At 39.3% G+C, this 24,811-nt stretch overlaps 1 protein-coding gene across 11 annotated transcripts in view; it reads left to right on the plus strand.

Annotated features, from left to right (window-relative positions):
* ATXN2 (ataxin 2) overlaps positions 1–24,811 on the plus strand; it is a 148,388-nt gene that overhangs the window by 37,637 nt on the left and 85,940 nt on the right. For all 11 annotated transcript variants that reach the window (XM_064379828.1, XM_021675518.2, XM_064379837.1 and 8 more), the window contains 4 exons: positions 9,614–9,650; positions 11,280–11,339; positions 12,487–12,558; positions 13,049–13,199. In XM_064379828.1, the coding sequence (XP_064235898.1) occupies positions 9,614–9,650; positions 11,280–11,339; positions 12,487–12,558; positions 13,049–13,199 (320 nt within the window). Of the gene's footprint in view, positions 1–9,613; positions 9,651–11,279; positions 11,340–12,486; positions 12,559–13,048; positions 13,200–24,811 lie in introns of those variants that run through there.

Raw genomic sequence — 24,811 nt, forward strand, 5'->3', positions numbered from 1 at the left:
GTTTCCTTATGATTAGATTCAGATATTTATTTTTGGCAGGAATACAACAGAAATGATTTGTGTATTTTTCTCATTGCGTGATGTCAGAAAGTGCATTATATATATTTGTCCCATTACTGAGCTGTTAACTTTGATCACTTGGTTAGGGTTGTGTCTACTAAGTTCCTTTACTATAAAGTTGTTTTTCACTTTGCCATTTCATCAGTATCTTGTGGGGAGTTACTTTGTGGTTATATAAATATTTTGTTTCTACTTTTCCTTACAATATTTGGCATCTATGGACACTTTTGCCTGAAACAGTTATTTACTATGGTGTTACCAAGTGGTGATGCCCCTTTCCTCCATCATTTTGTCTACATTTATTCATTGGAATTCAATTACCAGATTAATATTGTGACAAGAGAAGATGATGGCACATGAGGCAGGTTTTCTAGGGGTTTCACCATACTGGTCATATTGGTCAGGATGGTCTTGAACTCCTGATCTCACGTGATCCACCTGCTTTGGCCTTCCAAATTGCTAGGATTATAGGCGTGAGCCACAGTGCCCAACCGATTGACTTTTTTTTTTTTTTTTTTGCTAGGATTTTTTTTTGGGAGTTACTTCTTTAGTGGTTATTCTGGGCTTACTATATACATATCTTAATCTAAACAACTTCCGCTTTATACTAACTTAAATTATAGTCAGATAAAGATAATGTAAATCTATTCTCTTTTACCCATTTTTCTGGTTATATTGTTACACGTTATAAATGTCACACAAAAAAGAAATGTAGTATATTGCCAATAATGACACAAAGGAAAGTGAGTGGAGGCCGGGCGCGGTGGCTCACGTCTGTAATCCCAGGACTTTGGGAGACCCAGGTGAGAGAATCACGAGGTCAGGAGTTCCAGACCAGCCTGGCCAATATGGTGAAACCCCGTCTCTACTAAAAATACAAAAATTAGCCAGGCGTGGTGGCGGACGCCTGTAGTCCCAGCTACTTAGGAGGCTGAGGCAGAAGAATCACTTGAACCCGGGAAACGGAGGTTGCAGTAAGCTGAGATTGCACCACTGCACTCCAATCTGGGTGACAAAGCGAGACTCCTTCTCAAAAAAAAGTCACAACCCAGTAATAACTATTTTGTCTTTTAACAAAGCTGAGAGAATGAAGGAGAACAAGTATATATTTGTAGCTCTTGTTATATTAAGCTTCTTCTTTATCATTTCCCATTCTTTTTTTCTTTTTATTTTTTATATATTTATTTTTTATTGCATTTTAGGTTCTGGGGTACATGTAAAGAGCATGCAGGATTGTTGCATAGGTGCGTACATGGCAATGTGGTTTGCTGCCTCCATCCCAATCACCTATATCTGGCTCTATCCCCACCCCCAGGCTGGAGTGCAGTGGTGCGGTCTTGGCTCACTGCAGCCTCTGCCTCCTGGGTTCAAGTGATTCTCCAGCCTCAGGTTCCTGAGTAGCTGGGACTACAGGTGCCTGCTCCCATGCCTGGCTAATTTTTGTATTTTTAGTAGAGACAGGATTTCACCATGTTGGCCAGGCTGGTTTCGAAATGCTGACCTCATGATCTGCCTGCCTCTGCCTCCCAAAGCACTGGGATTACAGGCATGAGCCATTGCACCCAGCCTTAACATTCTTTATTTGATGCAATATGATAATCATACCTTCTTTTACTGCATTAATCGTGGTTTTCTTTAGTTCTTTGAACCTATTTATAGTGACTACTTTTGAAGTTTTTATTAAGTCAGACATCTGGTTATACAAGCAATTTCTATTGTCTGTTTTTTTCCAGTGGGTGGGGTTATACTTTTCTGTGTCTTAGTTTGTCTTTTTTCTTAAAAAACCATTTTGAATAATGTATTGTAGCAACTCTGGATACTGGTCCTCACCAATTTGTGGTAGGGGGTGGTGGTGGTTACTGTTATTTGCCTATTTCTCTAAAGACTGGCTGAATGATTTTAGTGGTCTATCCTTCTTTCTTTTCTGTACGGTGTGGCCTCTGATACTGCTTTTCTTGGGCTGCAGCCTTGGGTATGCCAGCCATCACTCTAGAATCACAGTGATTTCTTTTTTGAGATGGAGTGTTCTGTTGCCAGGCTGGAATGTAGTGGTGCGATCTCAGCTCGCTACAACCTCCGCCTCCTGGTTTCAAGTGATTCGCCTGCCTCAGCTTCCCGAGTAGCTGGGACTACAGGTGCGTGCTACCACACCCAGCTAATTTTTATATTTTTAATAGAAATGGGGTTTCACCATGTTGGCCAGAATGGTCTCAATCTCTTGACCTCGTGATCTGCCTGCTTTGGCCTCCCAAAGTGCTGGGATTACAGGCGTGAGCCACCGCATCTGGCCGAATCACAATGATTTTGGCATGGCTTTGTCTCTGTTCCTAACCGTACCCAGCTGTTAAGGTATATTAATTACTAGATGATGCTATATAGTCATCTCTTGGTGTCCTTGGAGGATTGGTCCCAGGACCCCCCACTTGGATTTTGAAATTTATGGATGGTTTAAGTCCCTCATAAAATGGCATAGTATTTGCATATACCTGTGCACATCTGCCTGTATACTTTGTCATTTCTAGATTACTTATAATACCTAATCCAGTGTAAATACTAGGTAAATAGTTGTTATATATTTTTTATTTGTGTTGTTTTTATTGTATTATTTATTTTTAAATGCTTTTAATCTCGAGTGATTAAATCTGAGGGTATGAAACCTGCAGATATGGAGGGTCTGCACTATTTTCAGTGATGCTTTGGGGCATAAACTACTCCACAAACTGATCTGATCAAATTTGAGCTTCTTTGAAGGGATAGTTTCTGAGATCAGTGTTTGAAATTTGTTCTGATCCACAGAGGGCTCCTCCCAGCTCTCTTTCCCTAGTTCTGGCCACCAAACTAGCCAACCTGAAATTTAGTACATATCTCCAATGATTCTGCCAGTCTCCTACTATCAAGTGCCTTTGACTACAACCTTCAATGTTTTTGAAAGCATCATGAACCCCTTTATACCTTGTTGCCAATGAAATTTCTTTGGGAAGAGATTCAGAGTTTTTTTTCTCCTGAATTATGGTAGAATATAATTAATATACCATTTTAAACATTTTAAGTGTATAAAGTTTTTTTTGTTTTTTTTTTTTTTTTGAGATGGCATCTGGCTCTGTTGCCCAGGCTGGAGTACAGTGGCACGATTTCGGCTCACTGCAATCTCTGCCTCCTGGGTTCAAGTGATTCTCCGGCCTCAGCCTCCCAAGTAGCTGGGACTACAGGTGCGCACCATCACACCCAGCTAATTTTTGTATTTTTAGTAGAGACGGGGTTTTACCATGTTGGCCAGAATGGGCTCAATCTCTTGACCTCGTGATCTGCCTGCCTCGGCCTCTTAAAGTGCTGGGATTCCAGGTGTGAGCCACCGCGCCCAGCCTATGAAGTGGTATTAAATACATTTACGTTGTTTGTTACTACCACCTATATTAAGTTTCAAAGCACTTTTATCATCTCAAAAAGAAAACTGGTCTCCATTAAGCAGTTGTTCCCCATTCTTCCCATCTCTAGTCCTGGCAACCGCCGTTCTACTTTCTGTCTCTATGAATTTGATTACTTTTAGATACCTCATGTAAGTAGAAGAATTATACAATACTTGTTCATTTGCGTCTGACTTACTTCATTTAGCATGCCTTCAAGATTCATTTACATTATAGCATGTTTCAGAACTTTATTTCTTTTTATAGCTGAATAGTATTTCATTATATAGATGTACCACATTTTGTTGATCCACTCCTCTGTCAACAGACATTTGTTTTTACCTTTTGGCTATTGTGAATAATGCTGTAGTGAATGTAGGTGTACAGGTATGTCTTCAAGTCATTGTTTTTCAGCGTGTAACCAGAAATGCAGTGCTGGGTCATATGGTATTTCTGTGTTTAATTTTTTGAAGGACTGCCATAAGATTTCCATACTGGCTGTGCCATTTTACATTCTCATCAGCAGTGCACAAGGGATCCAGTTTCTCTACATCTTTGCCATCACTTATTTTCTGTTTTTTTTTTTTGTAATTGGAATTTTAGTAGCTGTGAAGTGGTATCTCATTGTGGTTTTGATTTGTATTTCCCTAACAATTAATGATAGTGAACTTTTCATGTGCCTACTGGTCATCTACGTAACTCATTTGGAGAAATGTATATTAACTTTTTTTTCTCTTAAAGAGATGGGATCTCACTACGTTGCCCAGCCTAGACTCAAATTGTTAGGCTCAAGCAATCCTCCCACCTCAGCCTCCTGAATTGGGTTGTTTGAGTTGTGGAAGTTCTTTTTCGTTTGTTCATTTGTTTTTGTTTTGTTTTTTTTTGAGATGGAGTCTCGCTTTGTCACCCAGGCTAGAGTGCATTGGCACGATCTTGGCTCTCTGCAACCTTTGCCTCCCAGGTTCGAGCAATTCTCCTGTCTCAGCCTTCTGAGTAGCTGGGATTACAGGCACGCACCACCACATCTGGCTAATTTTTTTTTGATTCTTGGTGGAGATGGGGTTTCACCATATTGGCCAGGCTGGTATTGAACTCCTGACCTCAAGTAATCTGCCTGGCTTGACCTCCCAAAGTGTTAGGATTACAGGCATGAGCCACTGCGCCTGGCGGGAGTTCTTTATATGTTTTGGATATTAACCCCTTATCAAGATATATGATTTGCAGACATTTTTTTCCTGTTCTGTGGGTGGGTTATCTTTTTACTCTCTGGATAGTGTGCTTTGCACAAAACTTTTAAATTTTGATGAAGTCCTTTTTTTTTTTTTTTTTTGAAGACAGGGTCTTGTTGGCCTAGCACGGTGGCTCATGCCTGTAATCCCAGCACTTTGGGAGGTCAAGGCGAGTGGATCACCTGAGGTTGGGAGATCAGCCTGACCAACATGGAGAAATCCCGTCTCTAAAAAGAAAAAAGAGACAGGATCTTGCTCTGTAGCCTAGGCTCGGGTGCAGTGGCGTGACCATGGCACTACAGCTTCGACCTTCCAGGCTCAAGTGATCCTCCCACCTCAGTCTCTTGAGTAGCTGAGACTACACACATGCACCACCATGCCTAGCTCATTCAAAAAAAATTTTTTTTGAAGAGACAGGGTCTCACTATGTTGCCAGGACTGGTCTCAAACTCCTTGGCTCAAGCACGAAGTCCTTTTTTTCTATTTCTTTTTTTTTAATCTGTTTTCATACTGCAATGAAGAACTACTCAAGACTGGGTAATTTATAAAGGAGAGAGGTTTAATTGACTCACAGTTCCATATAGCCCAGCTAATTTTTGTATTTTTAGTAGAGACGGGGTTTCACCATGTTGGTCAGGCTGGTCTCAAACTCCTGACCTCGTGATCTGCCTGCCTCGGCCTCCCAAAGTGCTGGGATTACAGATGTAAGCCACTGTGCCTGGCCTATGCATTGCTTTATATGTATTTTAAAATTTCTAAGTTCTCCTTCCATGGTGTTTTTGTCCTATATGATTTATTTGTTAAATAAACTGCTTTTTTTTTTTTTTTTTAAGACAGTGTCTCACTCTGTTGTCCAAGCTGGAGTGCAATGGCGTGATCTTGGCTCACTGCAACCTCCGTCCCCTGGGTTCAAGTGATTTTCCCGCCTCAGCCTCTCAAGTAGCTGGGATTACAGGCGCCTGCCACCACACCTGGCTAATTTTTGTATTTTTAGTAGAGACAGAGTTTCATCATGTTGGCTAGGCTGGTCTCACTCCTGACCTCATGATCTGCCTGCCTCAGCCTCCCTAAGTGCTGGGATTACAGGCATGAACCACCGTGCCCAGCCAAAATTGTCATTTTTTTATGTCTCATTTAATATATTCTGGATTTAAACTGTGAGTAACCTCATGGTATCAGTTAACATATTCTTCCATCTTAATGTTTCTTGTGAACTGCTAGATCTGTAGCTTGATTAGATCTGTCGTATTGTATCACATCAGAACGCACTTTTTTTTTTAACTTAGGGAAATTGTATAAAAGTAGACAGAATGGTAAAATGAACCCCTGTGTACCTGTCACCCAGCTTTAATAGTTATCAGCTTATATCATTCTTGTTTGATTTACAACCCCATCCATTTCTTTTCTTCTGTATTATTATTTAGTTATTTTGTGAGACAGGGTCTTGCTCTATCATTCATGCTGGAGTGCTGTAGGGTAATCACAGCTCACTGCAGTTTTGACCTCCAGGGCTCAAGTGATCCTCCCACCTCACCTTACCAAGTAGCTGAGACCACAGGGTGTGCACCACCACACCTAGCTAATTTTTTATTTTTTGTAGAAAAGGGGTCTCGCTTTGTTGCCCAGACTGGTCTCAAACTCTTGCACTCAAGTGATCCTGCTGCCTCAGCCTCCCAAAGTTCTGGGATTACAAGCATGAGCTAACACATCCAACATGAACATTTTTTTATATTAATTTAACTGGCATTTTAAGTCACACTTGAATTTCATATTTAGCAACTGTTAAAAACATAGAATCCTGGATATTATTAGTGTTTTGTTAAACCTGATCTATCTAACCATAAATATACTTAGACCTAAAATGTGACCTTGGCCTTTTTAATTGAGATTCAGTATTTGTTACTATATGAAATAGAATATTTGGTTTGAGATACTAATGAAAAGATTAAAAGTAAAGAATAACTTGAATGGATACAAAAAGAAACAAGAATTTAGACTTCTGTAAATTTCAGAGAATACTGCTTTGATATGCTAACATTTCTCTTGGGTGTCCAACCATGTCATAGATCAGTGGAAATCAAGTGGTTTTTACACTCTGTACTGCTTTTTATATGATAATATTTTCCTGGTTGAACAGTTTGTTCTGCTGAGTAAGCTCCATGTCAAACAATTACTTTTTATTTGTCAAAGATGTAACTACATAATCACTAAAAAGAACAGTGTGACTTCTTGAAAGGGGATTATGTTTTTAAGTCTTTTACGTAGCTCTGTAGGGGGGCCATATGAGTTTAAGGACAGTTCATGGCATTTGTTCAAGGTTTTGTAATAGGGCATTTCAGCAACCACCAGGGTACCAGATCATCCTTCTAAGTAAGATTTAGGCTTTTTTTTTTTTTTTTTTTTTGAGATGGAGTTTTGTTCTTGTTGCCCAGGTCTCGGCTTACTGCAACCTCCACCTCCCGGGTTCAAGTGATTCTCCTGCCTCAACCTTCCAAGTAGCTGGGATTACAGGCATGCGCCACCATGCCCGGCTAATTTTGTACTTTTAGTAGAGACGGGGTTTCTCCATGCTGGTCAGGCTGGTCTTGAACTCCCGACCTCAGGTGATCCACCCTCCTCGGCCTCCCAAAGTGCTGGGATTACAGGTGTGAGCCACCAGGCCCGGCAAGATTTAGGCATGTTAGCCTTCATGTACAGACTATAAGTAACCCCCCTCCAAGAAAAAACAGTAGTAAATTTAAATAATGATTGAAAAAGTGTAGAATTTCTGTTAGGTGAAGGTAGTTTATTCCTTGTGATACAGTTTCAGAGAGGCAACATAACCTAGAAATGAAAAGCTTAGACATGGAATCAGATATACCTGGTTTAAATACCAGCTCTACTGCTCATGAACTGGATGATTTTGGTCAAGATATTTGAATGCTAAGGTTCAGTTTCCTCACCTTTAAATTAGAGGTGATAGATTAGACATGTTGCATGTAAAGTACTTAGTATAGTGTCTAGTTTTATAGTAAGACTATAAAAGATATGTTATTAGTCGTGTTCCTTAGGCTTCAGGAAATTATCTCTGTGCCATGTTTCAGACAAACAGTTAAAGAATTAGAATGTTAGAAATCAAAGGAATCCTAGTTTGATTCAAGTCACTGTTTTCTGGATGAGAGAAGAAAGTAAGGAAAGTGACAGAGTTGGAGACCAAGCTAGGACTGGCCTCAGTGTTAAAACTACTCTTCTAGGAAGGGACCAGTAATATTGCTAGACTTTTTGGACCTGAATTGTGCTTTTCCTTGAATGTTTTCGATTTTAGCTTGAGGGTTGTGATTATTTTATTAGAATGAGATTCTAGTCCTCTTGTCATGACTAATGTTTATGAGAAATATAACATGTCACTTTAATTTTTTGTGTTTTTTTTTTTGAGATGGAGTCTCACTCTGTTGCCCAGGCTGGAGTACAGTGGAACGATCTCGGCTCACTGTGTCCTCTGCCTCCCAGGTTCAAGTGATTCTTCTGCCTCAACCTCCCGAGTGGCTGGGATTACAGGGTTCCACCACCACACCTGGCTAATTTTTGTATTTTTAGTAGAAACGGGGTTTCACCATGTTGGTTAGGCTGGTCTCGAACTCCTGACCTTGTGATCTGCCCGCCTTGGCCTCCCACAGTGCTGGGATTATAGGCATGAGCCACCACACCTGGCTAATGATGTTTTAAAATTATTCTAAGGGGCCTAATCTTTTTCAGTGGAACAAGCTTTAGGTTGTATTACATTCTAAAAATCACTTGAAACTAGAGTTCACTTCACTGGAAATTACTTGACAGCCGATTTTTGTGTGCTGCATCTTTTCTGAGGGAGAGGGTTGGCAGGGAAAGGCACTTGCTATAACAGTCCACACATAGACACATATTATTTAGAAATGAAAGTGCTTTGAATGAATTATTTTCAATTTTTGAATTGAATTATTTTCATTTTTTCCCTACAGTTGAAATTATGTGACCTGTTTTTCTTCTCTTTTTTTTTTCTTTTTCTTTTTTGAGACAGAGTCTTGCTCTATCACCCAGGCTGGAGTGCAATGGTGCCGTCTCGGCTCACTGCAATCTCTGCCTCCTGGGTTCAAGCAGTTCTCCTGCCTCAGCCTCCCGAGTAGCTGGGACTACAGGCACGTGCCACACCACCTGGCTAATTTGTGTATTTTTAATAGAGATGAGGTTTTGCCATGTTGACCTGGCTGGTCTCGAACTCCTGACTTCGTGATCTGCCTGCCTTGGCCTCCCAAACTGTTGGGATTATAGGCATGAGCCACTGTGCCTGACCCATATGACCTGTTTTTCTTTTATAGATGATAGTGAAATATGGGAATTGACTTGGTGTCAGTCAGCTGTTTCGGTTAAATCAAGAACATAATCTGTATTTTGCTTCTGTGAGTAGCTCTTTATAACGGTGACTGGTTACTTTGGGAGTAAAGATTATTATTTAGAGACAGGGTCTTGCTTTGTTGCTCAGGCTAGACTGCAGTGACAATGATCATAGCCCACTGTGGCCTCAAACTCCTGGACTCTGGTGATCCTGCCTCAGCCTCCTCAGTAGCTAGGAAGTGCATGCCACCATGCCTGGCTATGATTATTATTAATTTACATTTAACATTAGTTGTTTTTTTTCTTTCAGTAGGCTATTTTACTTTATTTGATTTTGATAAAGTTTGATTCTTTCTAGTTTCCTTCCTTCTGTGACCCCTACCTATTCTGGGTCTCCAGGCCAGCAGTGTACAGATAGAGCCATCCTTAGGTAGCCTTTAGACTTAATATTAGGTGAGCTCTCCCCACAGATAGCCCTCCTTCATTTGAATTGAATGATATTTTAAGTTTGAAAATACTTTTCAGCTTATCTAGCCTGTTGAATTTAATAAAAATAATATTTAATCTTTTCAGAGGTCGAAACAGTAACAAAGGATTGCCTCAGTCTACGGTGAGTAACTTTAATGTTACTTATTGGGGAAAATTAGTAGCCAAAACATGATATGTAACCACAGACCAAATGCCAAGACAAAAAATTCCCTTCTCTTGAATTTTATTACAGATAACTTGATTGTTTAAATATAATGTCCTTAGCCTATATGTGTTGTTTTTTATGACTCTGTGTATAAAATATAAAATTATTTGTTGTATTAGTTCATTCTCACACTGCTAATAAAGATATACCCAAGATTGGGTAATATATAAGGAAAGAGGCTAAGGAAGCTTACAATCATGGTGGAAAGGGAAGCAAACACATCTTCTCATGGTGGCTAGAGAGAGAAGTGCTGACCAAAGGGGAGAGAAAGCTCCTTATAAAACTGTCAGATCTCCTGAGATCTCACTGACTATCATGAGAGCAGCATGGGGGAAATGGCCCCCATGATTCAGTTTTCTCCTCCTGGTCCTGCCCTTGACACGTGGGGATTATTACAATTCAAGATGAGATTTGGGTGGGGACACAGAACCAAACCATATCATTTGTAAATAGTATTTTTGTCGTGTGTAATAATAACAAATCATTTGTTCTTTTCTAAAGGACCAAGGTGCCAATCTAAGTGAAAAACCTCCCAAAGATATGTAGAATGCCTAGAGTGGAGTTTGCAGAGTTCTTTTTGCTTTTTATTTTGAATTAATGTGCATTTTTTCTCCTGCTTTCATTTTTCTCCTTTGGTGTTCTGGTTTTAAATTTTGGAACATTATCAATGAAATTGAACCAGACATGAAGGGCAGAAGGTATAAGTTCCACATGATGGAAGAAATAAATGAGAAATTATCACTAATTTTTGAGATTTTTCTTTTATTAGACAGATTGTTTTATGAGAATCAGGAAGATACACACATAGCAGTAATATGGAATAGTGTGGTTAATCAGACTTAAGCACTGTTATTGATGCAGGTATGCTGGGAGAACCTGGTCAGGGTTCTTCTTTGAAGGTCTGCCCTGGCTTCCTACCCCATTTATTTATGCTTCACCCTTCTTAATGTACATATGCTTTTGAGAGATTTAACAAATGCATACAATCAGAGTAACCACCACCACAATCAAGATAATAGAACAGTTTCATTGCTACCAAAATCCCTCAAATCACTTTTTAGTGAACCTCTTCTCTCTCCAACCATTAATTTGTCTTCTATCTTTATGGTTTGTGTCTTTTCACCTCTGTGGAAGTTTACTTTTGCTTTTTTGTATCACATATAGTCAAAATGTTGTTAGTTGTATGACTGATAACACTTGAAAACTTGACCTTCTATTCTCTATGGAAGCAAAATATTAAATAAACAAAATATTCCTTTAATTCACATAAGATATCATAAACCTAGCAAAACATTTTGCAACAAAATAAACGTTAACTTTATATGCAAGTGTAAATAGAGGTTGAGCGTCCCTAGTTGGAAATGCGCCAATATTTCACATTTTGATATAGGAATGTTCAAGGATTAAGTATAATGCAGATATCCCCAAATTCAGAAAAATCCCCAGTCTGAAATACTTCTGGTCCCAAGCATTTTAGATAAGAAAGATTCAATTTGTACTAATTTCTAATAGTCTTTTTTTTTTTTTTTTTTTTTAATATTCCAGATTTCTTTTGATGGAATCTATGCAAATATGAGGATGGTTCATATACTTACATCAGTTGTTGTAAGTTATTAGATTGTTGGGGATAAACTGCCTTGGGGGTAGAATAAAGTCAATCCATGAGGTTAAAATATGGATAAATGATTTTCAAACTAGCATTGCTTAGAACATGTTTAGTCAGGATGATTTAGAGAAATAGATTAGAACTCCCTTTATCCAGTCTAATATAATTAATTATAAAAGTACAGTTGGTCCTTTGCATCTGTGGGTTTCATATTCATGGATTCAGCCAACCTTGGATCAAAATACGTGAGAAAAAGGCCAGGCACAGTGACCCACACCTGTAATCCCAGCACTTTGGAAGTTTAAGGTGGGCAGATCACTTGAGCTTATGAGTTTGAGACCAGCCTCGGCAACATGGCAGAATTCCGTCTCTACAAAAAGTGAAAAAACTAGCTGGGCATGGTGGTGTGTGCCTGTAGTCCCAGCGACTTGGGAAGCTGAGGTGGGAGGATTGTTTGAGCCTCGGAGGTGGAGGTTTCAGCAAGCTGAGATCATGCCACTCTACTCCAGCCTGGGCAATAGAACCAGATCCCGTCTGAAATGAAAAAAATTTTTTTTTGAGAAAAAAGATGTATGATCACACCTGAACCGAAGATGTACAGATGTTTTTCTTGTCATTCTTCCCAAAACTATACAGTATGACAACTATTTACCTAGCATTTACATTGTATTAGGTATTATAAGTAATTTAGAGATAATTTAAAGTATTTGGGAGAATGTGCTTAGTTATATGCAAATACTATTATATTTTACATAAGTGACTTAAGTGTTGTATAGTTGGTATGTGAAGGAGGTCCTGGAACCCCACCGATAACAACAGACATCTGTATTCTTGTTAACCCTGCTGTGTGTGTAAAATGATATTAGTAGTTAATTGTCTTTTGTATGTTATTTTGTCACTTAAAGTAGCTGGGGTCAGAAATGTTTGATTTCAGTGTTAAAATTTGTACTGCAAACTGTTGAGTAGAGCCTCCTGAAGAGTTTTGAAAGTTCAGTGTATTGTTAATGTTTTGAATTTTTTTTATTGTTTTGTTAATAAATACCTAATATTGAATGAAGCCTGATGAGGTATAAAAAGTAAAATGAAAACAGTTATCCTTGGTGACTGGGTAATATACTGTTTCTTTGATAAATTATATGTTTTTAGGGCTCCAAATGTGAAGTACAAGTGAAAAATGGAGGTATATATGAAGGAGTTTTCAAAACATACAGTCCTAAGGTAATTTTTACTGTTTTTTCTTTTTCTTACATAGTAAAAGAACATTTTCATAGTCAGCACTTTACCTGGTTTTTAAAGCCACTTGGAATGATTTTACCCCTCAGTTTCAAATATTGATTATTTCATAGACTGGTTTCTGTAATCAGAAAGACTTCTTGATTTATGTGCTTATTAAACTATGTCAACCATTTTTTAAGCATTGTGACTAATAGAGGGAGGATGTGGTGGTTTATTTTTTCCTCTTTAAAAAAATTATTATTAATGTACTTAAGACAGACCATAGCACCAAAAAACATTTAGATGTGAGGATTTTTAAATGATGGAATGGAAAATAGATCACATGTCAGGGAAAAAAGATATGATTATCAGGTTCTCTTGAGATTATTTTTGTCAAAGGCATATAAGAACTGGTACCTTGAGGAGCTAAATAATTTCTAACAAATTTTATTTTGTAAATGTTTTGAATACTTACTTGTGTTTTTCATTTTAGTGTGATTTGGTACTTGATGCTGCACATGAGAAAAGTACAGAATCCAGTTCGGGACCAAAACGTGAAGAAATAATGGAGAGTATTTTGTTCAAATGTTCAGACTTTGTTGTGGTACAGTTTAAAGATATGGACTCCAGTTATGCAAAAAGAGGTGGGTTTTGATTTTCTAAATATGGTTTACTAGATTTATTCAAGCATAGATTTCTATAGTGATCCTACAAACTTACTCTTTTTTTTTAAAAGAAATATCTGGGCTGGGCCTGGTGGCTCACGCCTGTAATCCCAGCACTTTGGGAGGCCGAGGCGGGTGGATCACCTGAGGTCAGGAGTTCAAGACCAGCCTAGCCAACGTGGTGAAACCCCATCTCTACTAAAAATATAAAAATTAGCTGGGCGTGGTGGTGTGCTCCTGTAGTCCCAGCTTGTAGAAAGGCTGAGACAAAATTACTTGAATGCCGGAGGTGGAGGTTGCAATGAGCCGAGATCATGCCACTGCACTCCATCCAGCCTGGGCAACAGAGCAAGACTCGGTCTTAAAAAAAAAAAAAAAGAAAAAAAAAAGACCTGCTTTCTAGAATAACCCAAGTAAGACAGTTTCTTAGAAAAATGGGAATTTTAATCCATTTTTGTTGGAAAACATTTAAAACTTTAGAGAAAAATTAAATAGAGTTTTAGTGATCTCTTAAATAGTTTGTAAAGCTTTTTCTACAGTGGTATGGTCAAGAATGCTACTGATTATATTCAACTGAAAATTTCTTGTCCCATTTGGCCTGTAATGCTTTAGTTTATAAATGGGCATGTGGCTAATCTGGAAAGAAATCAAGGCATAGAGCTAAGGAAGAAAGGTAGAGAATGGTTGATAGAAAACAATTGTGTAATGAAAACGAAAAAGGGTAAAGAAGTAGAACATATGTATTTAAAAAACATTCAGAGAATGAGACGATGTTTTAAGAATTTAAAAGTGATTACGTAGGTATATTAAAAATGTAGTCTCACCGGGCGCAGTGGCTCATGCCTGTAATCCCAGCACTTTGGGAGGCCGAGGTGGGCGGATCACATGGTCAAGAGATCGCGACCATCCTGGTCAACATGGTGAAACCCGTCTCTACTAAAAATACAAAAAAATTAACTGGGCGGTGCCTGTAGTCTTGGCTACTTGGGAGGCTGAGATAGGAGAATTGCTTGAACCCGGGAGGTGGAGGTTGCAGTGAGCCAAGATTGCGCCACTACACTCCAGCCTGGCCCCTGGCGACGAAGCAAGACTCATTAAAAAAAAAAAAAAAAAAGTCTCTTTTTAAGTGTCCATTGAGGAACACATTGGGAATTCCTGTTACTCATTTGCAAGGCATTATTGAGTGTTCAGTAACATGTAAGGTCCACTGCTGGGCAATCTTGAACTTGGTTCTAAAATTTTTTTTTTTTTTTTGAGATGGAGTTTCGCACTTGTTGCCTAGGCTGGAGTGCAATGGCGTGATCTCGTCTAACCACAACCTCCACCTCCTGGGTTTAAGTGATTCTCCTGCCTCAGCCTCCTCAGTAGCGGGGATTACAGGCATGTGCCACCACGGCTGGCTAATTTTGTATTTTTAGTAGAGATGGGGTTTCTCTGTGTCATTCAGGCTGGTCTTGAACTACTGACCTCAGGTAATCCATCGCGCCCAGCCCTAAAATTTTTATTTGTTTGTTTATGCCAAATTCTGTAGTGAAATATGTAATTCTGGTGTAAATTGTAATTCAGTACAATTTGATTTTCACTATTTAAACCTTACCAAAAGCTGTTTTTATTATTGGGCTGATTACACTGTTACTTGGAAATAATACACCAGGAGTCTTTCTCCTAGTAAGGTTCTCATCTATTAGTTGGCTTGCTTTTTCAGAGGCTAACAGTACTGAGTATTCTTAACTGTCTGGAAATGCTGTTGAAAGCACAGTCTTCTGTTTTTGAATCTTCTCAAATGTCCTTGTATTTGATTCACAACTCTTTGTCTTAAGAGGCCTTCAGCATCCCATCTAAGGAAACAAGTCTTTTTTTAGTTACTACCGTTGGAGTTGATCTTGTTTATGCCTGGGAGCACTAAATTATTTATACTTATACTATTGAAATATTCCACTGTTATAAATTCAAAAGTTGACTTTGGGAAGATAAAATTTTAGTTTAGTTTAATACGTAGCACTCTGGAAAGAGTATTGGCCACAACAACAAAAAAAAGTGTTCTCTACTCTATTGGGTACCAGGTCATTTAACTAACAGCTGTTTACATTATGTGTTATCTTTTTGTTTTTATGATGAATTGGTGTTTCCCAAATGTGGAAGAGTGAATATTACTTCGAGATGTTTGTGATAGTCCATTCCTTGCTCCTTTTAAAAATTAATGTCATTACATTTTATTTATTTATTTATTTATTTATTTTTTTATTGCATTTTAAGTTTTGGAGTACATGTGAAAAACATGCAAGATTGTTGCATAGGTGCATACGTGGCAGTGTGATTTGCTGCCTTCCTCCCCTTCACCTATATGTGGCATTTCTCCCCATGTTATCTCTCCCCAACTCTCCACCCCCCGCTGTCCCCCCCCACTCCCCCCTAACAGACCCCAGTGTATAGTACTCCCCTCCCTGTGTCCATGTGTTCCCATTGTTCAACACCCATCTATGAGTGAGAACATGCAATGTTTGATTTTGTGTTCTTGTGTCAGTTTGCTGAGAATGATGGTTTCCAGGTTCATCCATGTCCCTACAAAGGACGCGAACTCATCGTTTTTGATGGCTGTATAATATTCTATGGTGTTTATGTGCCACATTTTTCCTGTTCAGTCTATCATCGATGGGAATTTGGGTTGGTTCCAGGTCTTTGCTATTGTAAACTGTGCTGCAATGAACATTCATCTGCATGTGTCCTTATAGTAGAACGATTTATAATCCTTTGGATATATACCCAGTAATGGGATTGCTGGGTCAAATGGAATTTCTATTTCTAGGTCCTTGAGGAATCGCCACACTGTCTTCCACAATGGTTGAACTAATTTACCCTCCCACCAACAGTGTAAAAGTGTTCCTTTTTCTCCACATCCTCTCTAGCATCTGTTGTCTCCAGATTTTTTAATGATTGCTGTTCTAACTGGCGCGAGATGGTATCTCAATGTGGTTTTGATTTGCATTTCTCTAATGACCAGTGATGATGAGCATTTTTTCATATGCTTGTTGGCCTCATGTATGTCTTCTTTTGTAAAGTGTCTGTTCATATCCTTCGCCCACTTTTGAATGGGCTTGTTTGTTTTTTTCTTGTAAATCTGTTTTAGTTCTTTGTAAATTCTGGATATCAGCCCTTTGTCAGATGGGTAGGCTGCAAAAATTTTTTCCCATTCTGTTGGTTGCCGATTCACTCTAATGACTGTTTCTTTTGCCGTGCAGAAGCTGTGGAGTTTGATTAGGTCCCATTTGTCTATTTTGGCTTTTGTTGCCAATGCTTTTGGTGTTTTGGTCATGAAGTCCTTGCCTACGCCTATGTCCTGAATGGTTTTGCCTAGGTTTTCTTCTAGGGTTTTTATGGTGTTAGGTCTTATGTTTAAGTCTTTAATCCATCTGGAGTTAATTTTAGTGTAAGGTGTCAGGAAGGGGTCCAGTTTCTGCTTTCTGCATATGGCTAGCCAGTTTTCCCAACACCACTTATTAAACAGGGAATCCTTTCCCCATTGCTTGTTTTTATCAGGTTTGTCAAAGATCGGATGGTTGTAGATATGTTGTGTTGGCTTCGAGTCCTCTGTTCTGTTCCATTGGTCTATATCTCTGTTTTGGTACCAGTACCATGCTGTTTTGATTACTGTAGCCTTGTAGTATAGTTTGATGTCCGGTAGTGTGATGCCTTCCGCTTTGTTCTTTTTGCTTAGAATTGACTTGGCTATGTGGGCTCTCTTTTGGTTCCATATGAAGTTTAAGGTGGTTTTTTCTAGTTCTGTGAAGAAGGTCATTGGTAGCTTGATGGGGATAGCGTTGAATCTGTAAATTACTTTGGGCAGTATGGCCATTTTCATGATATTGATTCTTCCTAACCATGAACATGGAATGTTTCTCCATCTGTTTGTGTCCTCTCTTATTTCGTTGAGCAGTGGTTTTTAGTTCTCCTTGAAGAGGTCCTTTACGTTCCTTGTTAGTTGTATTCCTAGGTATTTTATTCTCTTTGTAACAATTGTGAATGGCAGTTCGTTCTTGATTTGGCTCTCTTTAAGCTGTTGTTGGTGTATAGGAATGCTTGTGATTTTTGTACATTGTCATTACATTTTTATTTTATTGTATCTTCATTTCTCAGATAATTTTAGTTCATTATAAAAGGCAAGAAAATCTTACTGTATTCATAAGGGGATGAAGGCATTTACAAAATTAGTTTTCTTGATGAGGACATCCATCCAATATTGGAGTATTTTCAGGTATCTTATTTCAAGACTTACAGTGGTTTAGTGAATTATACAATTATGTCCAGTGCATAGTATCCTGAAAATAGTATTAAGTCATGCAATTAGGACTTCAGGTATTCTAAGCTAAGACTATCCAGGCAGAAGTTGCCCTCTCTATAAAAGAAAAAAAGTATTAATTTGGAAATACTATTAGTATGGAGAAATTTGTTTTAGAGTTAATTGGCATGGTTTTCTTTTTTCCTTTTTTTTTTTTTTTTTGAGACAGAGTCTTGCTGTATTGCCCAGGCTGGAGTGCAGTGGCATGATCTTGGCTCTCTGCCACCTCTGCCTTCTGTGTTCAAGTGATTCTCCTGCCTCAGCCTCCCGAGTAGCTGCGATTATAAGCTCATGCCATCTATTTTTTTTTTTTTTTTGTATTCTTAGTAGAATCAATGCTTCTGAATGTTGGGTTCACATTTAGTCACCCAGGGAGTTTTTAAAAATGTTCTCACTTCTAGAGAGCCTGGTTTAATTACAATTAGTCTGGGTGAGGCTCTGGGCAGTCAGGGATGTGAGCCATGGGTTTCATATGAGATCCCAGGAGTGGCTCTGTTCTGTGGCCTTGAGAATTTGTGCTTTCTAGGCTAGGTACAGTGGCTCACGCCTGTAATCCCAGCACTTTGGGAGTCCAAGGTGGGCAGATCATTTGAGGTCAGGAGTTTGAGACCTGCCTGGCCAACACAGTGAAACCTCATCTCTACTTAAAAAATTAAAAAATTATTCAGGTGTGGTGGCACATGTCTATAATCCTAGCTACTTGGAAGGCTGAGGCAGAAGAAACCCTTGAAACTGGGAGGTGGAGGTTGTGAGATTGTGCCACTGAACTCCAGCCCAGGTGACAAGTGAAACCCTGTCTCAAAAAAAGAAAAAGAATTTGTGTTCTTTTTTCTTGCTTCAGAGTCCCCTTTCTGTCTCAGAATTGGTGACTGCCTGAAATAGTCTCTGCTGTTATCATTTGATAATACTTTTCCATATAGATGGATTGAGCGTTTTTTATAATAGAAGTGGATCAATGATTGGAGTATACTAATATGACTTTGTAGTTTCCTAAAAGAGATGAATTGATTTCATTTCTGAGCTTTTATCTTATTCTGTTCTGTAATAGTGCTGCTAAATTCTTGAGGTTGATAATATTAACTAAAATTTGAGTGCATATTCTATGTGCCAGACTCTGTGCTAGCAGATTTACCTACATTTGTTCACAAAATCATCACAACTTGTTTCCGAAGTAGGTACAGCTATTAGCCACGTCATAGGTGAGGAAATAGAGGCATATTTAAGAAATTTGCTGGCCAGGCCCAGCGGCTCACACCTGTAATCCCAGCACTTTGGGAGGCCGACGCGGGCAGATCACAAGGTCTGGATTTCAAGACCAGCCTGGCCAACATAGTGAAACCCCATCTCTACTAAAAATACAAAAATTAGCTGGGTGTGGTGGTGAGTGCCTGTAGTCCCAGCTACTTGGTAGGCTGAGGTGTAAGAATCGCTTGAACCCAGGAGGCGGAGGTTGCAGTGAGCCGATACTGAGCCACTGCACTCTAGCCTGGGCAGCAGAGCGAGACTCTAAAAAAAATTTTAAAAACTTGCTAAAGTGAGGACACAAGTCTAGCTTTTCCACTCTTAACTCATGTCCTTAACATTATACTGCAGTGACATAAGTTCTGTGGTTTGGTTTGTTGTTTAGCTCAGTTGTCGTAAGTCAAGTTAATGTTTGTTTGGTTGGTTTTTTTTTGAGATGGAGTCTCGCTCTGTCGCCCAGGGTGGAGTGCAGTAGCATGATCTCGGCTTGCTGCAACCTCTGCCTCCTGGGTTCAAGCGATTCTTCTGCCTGAGCCTTCCAAGTACCTGGGACTACAGGCGCTCACCACCACACCCGGCTAATTTTTGTATTTTTAGTAGAGATGGGGTTTACCATATTGGTGAGGCTGGTCTCAGACTTCTGACCTCATGATCTGCCCACCTCTGCTCCGAAAGTGCTGGGATTATAGGATGAGCCATAGCGCCTGGCTGTGGGGAAACCTTTTAATGTGAGTAAGGTCAGTGTGACTTATAAGTTCTTCATGCTAAACATCATTGATTTCAGTAAATTTTAAAAGTTACACATGTATGCAAATGAACAAGAGACTTAGAAATGACTTAGTGACTTCTTACAATACAATTAATAAGTTTCATTTGGACTCTTGAATGTTATATGTGTGCCAGTTAGATTTATTGACAAACTGAAAGTAGCTTTACATCTTATGAGCTGTTGGTTCCCTTGGCACATTCATAATTAGAAGATTCCATCATATTATCGTTGGAAAATTAGTTAGTATTTTATCCTTTATTTGAATTCCAGTGCAGATGGATCTGAAATTCTCTTCAATTTGCCAGAACTTCTTACGGCATTCAGCCGCTCTTGGCTCTGTATCTGTATACCTTTGGAACTGAGCTGTTACCTCTGCTTGTTTTTTACTTGATTTTCCATCCATTTCCAGTGTTCCTTTCTTCTCTATTTTTTTCCTTCATTTTCTTTCTGTTCTTCTTGTTGCACTGTTATTCATGTTTCTCTCTTTACTGCTACTCAACTGTATTTTAGTTCTTTGGCTTTACTTCTGCTTCCTCATTCCATTGTTTCTCATGTTTTTTCCTACTGCTTCATTATCTTTGTAGTATTCTCAGCTTAGATAATAGGGGTCAGCAAATCCACTCGTCAGTAAATAAAATTTTATTGTAGCATAGCTATGCCCATGCATTTGTGTGTTGTCTGTGACTCTTTTCATGGCTGTAGCCATAGAGTTGAATAATCCTAGCAGACTGCAGAGCTTGCAAAGCCAAAAAAATTGGACTGTCTCTTTACAGAAAAGTTTGTCAGCCCTTGGCCTACATTATATTTTCTGCTGCATTTAGGACTGATGAAAAATACATGCTGTACTGGCTTTGGTGAAGTAACGCAGAACATCCTCTGTCCCTTAAACTTAAGAATGAATGCATGCTTTGATTCTAATACTGTGTAATATCCTGAGATTCCTTAATTGTTACATTCTAATTGGATTTAGTCTAAAGAATTAGTTTTGCTTACCAGATATCTGTCACATATAGTGAAAAAATCATTTAAGGAGAAGATTGGTTAATGGAACAGATGTCCATCAACTAACCACGCCCTCCCTTATGGACATATTTATCTTCCTCCTCCTTGCCGTCTTTTTTTTGAGATGGTCTTGCTCGTTGCCCAGGCCCAAGTGCAGTGATGCAATCACAGCTCACTGCAACCTTGACCTTCCGGGCTCAGGTGATCCTCTCACCTCAGCCTCCCACATAGCTGTGACTAAATGTGCGAATCACTACACCTGGCTAATTTTTTTTTTTTTTTAGATGAAATTTTGCTCCTGTTGCCCATGCTGGAGTGCAGTGGCACGATCTCAGCTCACTGCAACCTTTGCCTCCTGAGTTCAAGTGATTTTCCTGTCTCGGCCTCCCAAGTAGCTGGGATTACAGGCATCTGCCACCATGCCTGGCTAATTTTTATATTTTTAGTAGAGATGGAGTTTTACCATGTTGACCAGGCTGGTCTTGAACTCCTGACCTCATGATCTGCCCACCTCAGCCTCCCAAAGTGTTGGGATTACAGGCGTAAGCCACCATGCCCAGCCATAATTTTTTATATATATATATATATTATATAATTATATTTTATATATACATAATATGTATAAAATACATGTTACATATATAATATATATAACATATATGTTATATATGTATAAAATGGCTTATATATGTTACATATATAAAATTCTTATCTCTACAAATATATATATATACTTATATATATATATATATACTTATATATATATATATATATTTGTAGAGATAGGGTTTCCCCATGTTGCACAGACTGGTTTCGAACTGCTGGGCCTAAGCTATCTTCCCACCTTGGCCTCCCAAACTCCTGGGATTACAAGCATGAGTCACCACACCTGGCCTCATTATTTTTCCTCTGGTTTTAGTAGAGAGGATTTTTAAGCTAACTTCTTCAGTCATCCCCTTGACTTTCCCTTCTGCCTCCTTGTTCTCTTTTTCTTTCTCTTTTTTCTTTTCTTTTTATTTTAGACGGAGTCTCACTCTGTTGCCCAGGCCAGAGGGCAGTACCGCTATCTTGGCTCACTGCAGTCTCCGCCTCCCAAGTTCAAGGGATTCTCCTCCCTGAGCCTCCTGAGTAGCTGGGGCTATAGGTACCCACCAGCATGCCCGGCTAATTTTTGCATTTTTAGTAGAGATGTGGTTTCACTGTGTAGGCCAGGCTGGTCTCAAACTTCTGACCTCAAGTGATCCACCTGCCTTGGCCTCCTAGAGTGCTGGGATTTCAGGTGTGAGCCACCTCACCCAGCCATTTTTTTTCCTCCTTGCTCTGTTATACCAACTTTTTGTTTCTGAACTCTTCAGCATCTCCCTTTCTACTTAATCCTTCCCTTTAGCCTGAAAACCTGTTCACTTCCTGCTTACCTAAAAAGGATTCTTTTTAATCCTGAATTCTTCTAGGCATTATCCTACCTAAGGCTATCATTAACCTCTAACTGCCAGGTCTTTTGGAATCTTTTTCTGTCTTTATTGCTGCACTTGATTGTGGGTTTCACCCTCCTTCAGAATTTGCTATTCTTTTATTTTTTTATTTTTTGAGATGAGTCTTGCTCTGTTGCCCAGGCTGGAGTGCAGTGGCGTGATTTTTGGCTCACTGCAACCTCCGCCTCCGGGTTCAAGTGATTCTCCTGCCTTAGCCTCCCAAATAGCAGCCTCCAGCTGAGGTGGGATAATCACTTGAACCTGGGACTACAGGTAGCTGGGACTCTAGGTGCACGCCACCATGCTCAGCTAATTTTTGTATTTTTAGTAGAGACAGGGTTTGACCATGTTGGCCAGGCTGGTCTTGTACTCCTGACATCAGGTGATCCGTCCACCTCAGCCTCCCAGAGTGCTGGGATTACAGGTGTGAGCCACTGCTCCCGCCCTCTTCTGTATTTTTTATGTTTATTGATCTTACCTTCCCTGCCTCATTCCTGGGCTTCTTTACCTTCACAAATCCCTTGGATGTGTGTCCCCAGTGTCTGTTTCTTTGCCTTCTGCTCTTGCCACATGACAGTCACACACTGCTATCATTTCAGCTACCACACACTAGTTTCCTCCTATTATGTGTGTATCATTGCCCTTATACCATGTTGTATTAAAATTATAGGCTTGTCTCACCTGTTACACTTTGAGCTCTTTGTGCTTGGATACTGTCTTTGTTATTTATTCTCATGGTCTAGTATAGTGCTTTGGCACTTAGTACAGGCTCAATATAAATGTGTTTGAATAAATGAAATTCAGTGCCTTAATACACTTTTATAGAAGTATTATTTTATGGAAAGGATGAAAAAGCTATAAGTGGTCTTACAAATACAGTCATCAGCAGATACATGGAGAGCTCTGGAATGTGTTCTTTGCTGTGCTTGTTGCTATGGACAGTACAGAGAAATCTAAGAATCTATTTTGGGTCACTTTTGAGAACCTAGTGAAACTGTACACCTAGTGAAACTGTATACCCTCACCCTAGAAAAATTTACACACATGCAGATTTTACATGTAATTATTTTAAAAATTAATTATTATTATTTTTTTTAAGAAACAGGGTCATGCTCTGTCACCCAGGCTGGAGTGCAGTGGTGTGATCATGGCTTACTGTAGCCTCGACCTCCTGGCTCAAGGAACTCTCCCACCTCAGCCACCCAAGTAGCTGGGACTACAGGTGCGCGCCACTATGCCCGGCTAATTTTTTAAATATTTTGTAGACACTGAGTCTCACTATGTTTCCCAGGCTGGTCTTCACCTCCTGGGCTCAAACAGTTCTCTACCTTGGCCTCCAGAAGTGATGGGATTATAGGCGCAAACCACTGTGCCTACACTATATGTAATTTCATGGTGTTGACAGTTTCTTTAGGGAGTTCATGAACTCTATTCTAAGCATTTTTAGAGTCAGAGATACCAAAGCATGTAAATGAATTCAAGAAAAATAGAATGTTGACCTGTGTGACATTGAATATAAAATGGAGTCAGAGATGTGAATAATTATGTAGATTTTATAAAAAAAAAATTAGTCGGATGTAGTGGCATGCGTCTGTAATCCCAGCTACTCGGGAGGCTCAGGCAGGAGAATCATTTGAAGCCAGAAGGCGGAGGTTGCAGTGAACTGAGATCGTGCCACTGCACACCAGCCTGGGAGACAGAGCGAGACTTCATCTGAAAATAAAAGAAAAAGAAAAAGAAAAGAATTGTTTAGATTTTAGTAGTTAGAAGAAGTGAGAGTGTTAAATGGAATTGTGTAGATTGTAGCAATTAGAAGAAGTTAGAGTGTTAATGTGTAATTAGAGAACGGTGAAATATAAAATTCTACAGATTGTTTTATTCTGGTGTTGTGCTGTTGTGTTCTTATATGGTTGTCTTTTTGATCTGATCAGCAACAGTACAAATAACAGACAGGGATCTCTTCTGGAGGGCATGCTGTTAGAAATGCTGTGTCAGTCATGTGATGAAGAGGCAGATCCCAGAGAACGATATGACCCAGGAAGCCTAAGGGCCTGAGAAGTCTAAATGTGTTCAAATTTATTCACGGATGGTGCTCTATTAGGACTAGGGGAGGTACGTCACAGTCCTGTTTCTAAGTAGGCACATCCTTGTAGCTAGGAGTGCAGTAGGCTCTAGATGTGGCAGGCAGGCAGCACTAAAACTGGGCAAGTTATCAGGATGGATAGCCTCTCCTTTCTGGTGCCCTGTGGTATGTAGACAGATGAAATAATGGATATGCAGGTAGTCTTTTAGCTGGGTTGGTCCAGATCACTGGGCAGGAAAGGAACTTGACTTGGGCCATGGACTTTGGGAGTTCTCATTCTAGTGAGCTAGCTAGAACTCTCAGTGGTAACTCTCAGTGGTACAGTATTCTTCTCTTGAAAACTGAACCATTAGAAAGTTTACAGCCTCAGCATTGCTGTGGTTTATTAAGGCACAGATACGTGTTCATGCTAGGGCCAAGCAGTAAATGGAGAGTGGCATTTATTGAGGCCAGTATGGTGGCAGTACAGAGATTATTGAAATTAAAAGAAATAAATAAGTGGAATGGAACTATGTGATGGAAAACTAAACAGAGGAGTTGTGGTACACAGTAAAAAAGTATTACATGTTTATTAAGATATGGTCATCTTCCATTTATTAAAGTTACATGTTTTATATATTTTTAGAATATATAGAAATTCTCTGCCCTATCATGTTTGCCAAAGTCAGAACAATAACTTTTTTAAAT

This window comes from Aotus nancymaae, unplaced genomic scaffold (assembly GCF_030222135.1).
Source record: "Aotus nancymaae isolate 86718 unplaced genomic scaffold, 86718_ANA_hifiasm-v0.15.2.pri h1tg000021l, whole genome shotgun sequence".
In the NCBI taxonomy this organism is placed as follows: Eukaryota; Metazoa; Chordata; class Mammalia; order Primates; family Aotidae; genus Aotus; species Aotus nancymaae.